General features: G+C 62.6%; 1 protein-coding gene across 1 annotated transcript; it reads right to left on the bottom strand.

Moving 5' to 3' along the window:
* Window positions 1-299: 299 nt before the first annotated feature.
* LOC149522134 (uncharacterized) lies at window positions 300-4,018 on the bottom strand. Its single transcript, XM_089771477.1, has one exon. The coding sequence runs from the start codon at window positions 4,016-4,018 to the stop codon at window positions 305-307; it is 3,714 nt and encodes a 1,237-aa protein (XP_089627603.1). The 3' UTR covers window positions 300-304.
* Between the last annotated feature and the right edge of the window lie 1,256 nt (window positions 4,019-5,274).

Here is a 5,274-nt window from a genome sequence, read left to right as displayed (position 1 = left end):
CCTCCGCCCAGGTCCAGCGGCAGCCGATCCTCTTCCCCAGGCGGCGGGTGGCGGCGCGGGCACGGGACCAGAGGGAGGACAGTTCTCCCCCTTGCCGTCCTAGGTTGTTCTCGAGAGAACCGTTGAGGAAGGCGACGATGTCCTGCGGAGCGGGGGCCCTGGCGGCGCGCTTGCCGATGGTCTCTTCCAGGGCGGCGCTCGCGATGGTGCGCACTCTACGGTCTGGGCAAGTCAGGAGACGGAAGGCGTGTGTCACGGCAGCGATGTCGCACAGGTCTCCCATGCGCGGGACGTTGGCACCCCCTTACCTGTGCGAGATGTACACGATGTTGGAGCTGGCCCTTTGGGGGAGGTAGAGCCATTTCCGGACCAGCTGCCGGATGGCGCGGTCTGCCTTGTTCAGAGGCCCCTTGGCGACAGCAGAGCCCCTGAGAGCAAAGGGGATGCGGGGGATGAGGAAAGTGTTTAATGCGTTGATCTTTTGCCAAGGGGCGAGCAGGGAGCCGTCAATCTTTTTGGCGTCCTCGAGAATCCCGTCGATGGTTGCCGTCGGGCTCTGTTGGACGCGGATGCCGGTCGGCGTGCCGAGGTGTAAGTAGGATTCGCTGTCGGCCAGGGTGGTCATGGGTTCCCCCTGGATCTGGAACTGCGTCGGGTGTACCGGGGCGCTGGCGTTGCCAGAGATGTGCAGAGAGGCGCACTTCCTGGCGTTAAAGCGCAGGCCCATCCATTCGGCCACGCGGCTGGCGACCTCCAGGAGTACGCGGAGGCCCTCTGGGTTGTCGGCCAGGAGGACAAAGTCGTCGGCGTAGGCCAGGGCGCTGATCTTGTCGCCGTACAAGTTGAAGCCGGCGGGGCTATTCGCCATGGCGCGCAGGAGCGGTTCCATGGCCAGGTTGAATACGATGGGGCTGAGGGGGCAGCCCTGTTTGACCCCACGCCTGAGGGGGATGGGAGCAGTCTCGCCTTCTTCGGCGCGGATGGTGGTGGTACAGTCACTGTATAAGTCTCTGAGTAGGTGGAGGAAAAAGTCCGGAAGGCCGAATTCCCACAGTGTGTCGAAGATGAGGTGGTGGGGGATGGACCCGAAGGCGTTGGAGAGGTCCAGCCAAGCCATGGCACACTGCTTTTGCCGCCGTCTGGCTGACTGGATGGCCGCCTGTAGCACGTAGTTGTGCTCGTAGCACCCCTCGCAGGACATGAAGCCCTTCTGTGCGGCGCTGATGGCATCTCCACTTACCGCCCAGTCCGTAAGTCTCGCGGCGAGGCAGCTGGTGTAAAGTTTATAAATGGTGTTGGAGAGGGAGATGGGTCTCCAGTTCCCAGGGTCTTGCCGGTCGCCCTTCTTGTAGAGCAGAACCGTCATGGACGACTTCCAGGCGCTGGGGATACGCCGGAACTGCTTGCACAGGTTGAAGATGGCGGCGAGTACGAGGCAACCAGGGTCACGCTTCTTGAACACCTGGTACCTGATGCCGTCTTTCCCCGGTGCCGTGTTGGAGGTCCTGGCGAGCCTGGCAAACACCTCTTTAGGGGTAAAGTCACGCTCCAGGTCGTCTGCGGAGTCGACACGAGGCAGCCGGGGCAAGCAGTCTGGGCGGTGGGTCTCGGGGCATGCTGCGCGGTCAAAGACATCGGTAAAGTAGGTGTGTAGGCGGTCTGCGGGAACGTCGCAGAATGGCGAGGGTTCCTCGAGGATCTCCCTCATCGCCTTGGGACGGTTGGACCGGTACAGGCGCTGGAGGCGGGTGGCGGCTACCGTGTCGGTCTGGCGATTGTTTCTTCTGTTGTTTATGGCGGGTTCGGTGTCGGGTCTCGGTGCTGGGGGTCCGCGTCGGGGGTGCTGCGTACGGGTCGGGGCTTGTTCGTTGGGCACGAGTCCCTCTGCTAGCTCCTCCGTGAATCTTTTGACCACGTCTTCCAGGTCACGGAAGGAGTTAGTGTCTGTCAGTTCCTCTATCCAGAGGAGCAGCCAGGCGGTGGCCGTGCGCTCTCGGTTGCCCCTCACCCGCTGGCTGTCTGGTTGTGCAGTCTCGGGTACGGCGGGTGAGGCGGCAGGGGCCCGGTGTTCCCCTGGGTCGGGAGTCGGGGAGGCATGTGCGGTGGTGCGGCGCTGCTCTGGGGCGTCCAGAGCAGGGCGAAGGTCGTCGCGGCATGCGGCGGGTCTGTGGTCTGGAGCAGGAGGTGGGCGAGAGGTACCAGATCTGGGTGCGTTATGGCGACTACTGGGGGCGGCAGGAGGGCGACTGCTGGTGATGTCTCCCCCACGAGCCTGGCTGGGTCCCTCCCTCTGGCCGGGTCGGCACCTGGTGTTGTTGTCTCGTGAGGGAGGGCAGTAGGGCTGGAGCCGTGGAGGGGCGCTGGTCCGTCTCTCCGCCACGTTGAGTCTCACGCCTCGGACGTATTCCCGAACCGTCTGGGACAGGTTGGCGAGGCTGACGGAGGCTGCGGTTCGCTGGTGGGGCTGGAGGAGGGTGGGGATTCTGGAGGGCCTAGGGGGCCTGCCGCTAACGGCGGTACTGCGGCTAGAAGAGGACCCGTGGCTGTTTGGGTCTTGGGGGATAACGGGCTCCTGGCTTGGAGTGGCAGGTGTGGTTGGTGGAGGCGAGGTCGCGGCTAAGCGGTCCGGGGAGGGTTCTTGCTCTAGGGGTGAGCTGGCAGGTGTTCCCCCAGGGAGGGCCGGGCACCGTGACTGGTGGACCTTACACCCCGCTAGGGCTAAGAAGGGCTTGGCACAGTGGGCACAGCGGAAGCCCACCTTCTTTTTGTGCACTTGCCTGATGTGCTGGCGCAGAGAGGTGGTGGTTGTGAGCCCCTTGTAGATGGAGCAGCACGGACAGGCGGGGCGATTCTTAGGGATCGGGAACTCGATAAGCGCGAGCCCCTGGAACTCGTCGCTGGGTGGGGGGATATGGGGTTCCCGCCTCGGGCGAGTACGGGGAGGCAGGGGATCAGGAACATAGGAGGGGGAGGACGCCGAGTCGTCACTACCTGACCAGATGGGGGAGGGGGAGTCACTGGAGCAGCGCTCCGAGAGCAGTGAGACGGGAATTGTTTGCTGCCGGCATGTTCTAATCGGTCTCAAGCCGGCAGCCCTTGTGACTGGTGTCGGGACGTGGGGCGGTGGGGTCCCCGTGCTATGTCTGCAGGGTTCCCTCGGGTCGGTAGCACTCCCTGAGCTGGAGGTACTCCCTGAGAGATTGGCCCTAACGGCATCGGCATACGAGGCGACAGCGGTGGTAGCCGTGCTCGGAGCGGTAGCCGTGCGGGCAGGAGCGGGAACATGGGTTGGGGATGGCTGGTCGCTCTGGGCCGCCCGGGGAGATTGTTCCAGGCTGGCGGTGCCTGGGTCAGAGCGTAGGGGGGAGGTGTTGGAGCTCAGAGGAGACTGGGGCTGTAGACCTAATATGGCAGGGGTAGGGACTGGAGATGGAGGGGGCCACGAGGATGACCACACCTCCAGGGCCTCAGGCAGGATGGGGCTGGCAGAGTTGGGCCGGCAGACTAAGTCCCAGGTCAGGGGTGGGGAAGGAATTACAGGTAGCAGCGTTTGGGGGGGGCTTAGCAGGGCGATCTCCTCCTGGTGCGGGGTCCAGACATGGTTAAATCGGTCGGTGTCCCCTCCAATAGGGGACACACCGGACCCAGCAAAGCAGGGGGCAAAGTTGCTGTCCAGGTCTAGCGGGAGCGCCCAGTCGACAGCGGAGGAAGGGAGGGAGGGAAGGACTGCGGGTGGCATGGCGGCAGGGCCACACCGGGCCGGGCTGGAACTGGCATCTGGAACTGGCGGGGGCTGGAACGATGGTATCGAGTCTCCGGCCACGGGGTGTTGGATGTCGCACAGCTCTCGGGGGGGCCCTCTGGCATCTGGTGGTGTCCGGGCTCTGGGCAGGTCACTGGGCATCAGGCCTGGCGGGTGCCGTCTGGTTCCCATCCGGACAGGTCGCCACAGGAAGCAGTCGGAGGAGCTGGAGTCTCCCGACGCGGCATTCGTGGGGCTGGCAGGGCGTCTCGACATGCTGAAAGATAGAACACAGAGACACCCGACCGGGGGGGAGGGGAACAGGGCAGGGGGCTTCTGGCTGCGGTGGTCCCAGAGGGGACCAGGGGGTCAGGAGGCGGCCTCTCAGAGGGCCAGGGGGGTCTGCGTTGGAGAAATCGCCAGGTACTACAATATTTAGCAACGATAACGATTGCCCCAACGCACAACCCCAGTAGTCAGCTCAGTAAAACACCTGAATCAGCAGCCAACAGCAGCCACAGGGAGCAGCACCAGCGAGAGACGGCAGCACAAACCCCAACCGTGTCAGACAGGGGGTCAGTGGACCAACCGGCGGGAGGAGGTAGAGTCAGTGTGAAGCGGAGGAAAATCAGTACAGGGGCAGGGGCCAGAGGGGAGGGGAGAGAGAAATGTGGACCAATAGACAGGCGAGCAAGCAGACAGAAACCGCAACAAGTGGCAACAGACGAAAGTGAAATAGAATCAGAAAGTAAGGTTTAGCAGCAATGTGGGTTATGGTAATAGATGAAAATGAAGCAAAGATCCCAAGGCAAAGGCCAAAAAAGGAAGAAAGGAGGGGGGTTAGCCGAGCAGGAGAGGCGGTGGAGGGCGGGGGGCTGGCCACGTGGCAATGGCCGCCGGGAGGAGGAGCAAGCTGCCCGCGGGAGAGACTGAGCGCCCGCAACGGCAATGTTAGTCTCAGAGCGCACTCCCAACAGTTAGCCCAGCAAGACACAGCATTAGCAGCAAACAGCAGCCACGGGAAGCAGCACCGGCGAGACACAACAGCACAGACCCCAACCGCACCAGAGTTAAGAACAGCAAGGGGGGCCGCGGTAACGGTCGAAAGTGAAACCAAATCCCCAAGCAAAGTCAACAAAGAAGAATAAATAATAATAAAAAAAGAGGGGGGGTGGCCGAGCAGCAGGGGCGGGAGGCGGGGGGGCGGGCCACGTGGCAATGGCCGCCGGGACACGGAAGGAACCGAAGGTAATAAAGCCGCCTGCGGGGGAAACGGAGCGGGGGCTTAGTCAGGAGCTCGGGCCTGGGGGACCCACAGGCAGGCGGGACAGGAAGCGAAGGTGCAACAGACGAGGGTGAAACTGACGAGAGCAAGACTGATGAGAATGAAACTGACCAGAGTGAGATAAGCAGACAAAAACCGCAAGCAAATGGTAATAGACAAAAGCGAAACAAAATCAGAAAGTAAAACTTAGTAGTGAGGTGGGTTGCAGTGATAGACGAAAGTGAAACAACGATTCAAGAGCGAAGCC

The sequence above is a fragment of the Pelodiscus sinensis genome, chromosome 19 (genome assembly GCF_052426305.1).
Source record: "Pelodiscus sinensis isolate ZL-2025 chromosome 19, ASM5242630v1, whole genome shotgun sequence".
NCBI classification, from domain to species: Eukaryota; Metazoa; Chordata; order Testudines; family Trionychidae; genus Pelodiscus; species Pelodiscus sinensis.
The sequence above is the reverse complement of the archived record's forward strand: the minus strand, read 5'-3'. Positions and strand labels throughout refer to the sequence as shown.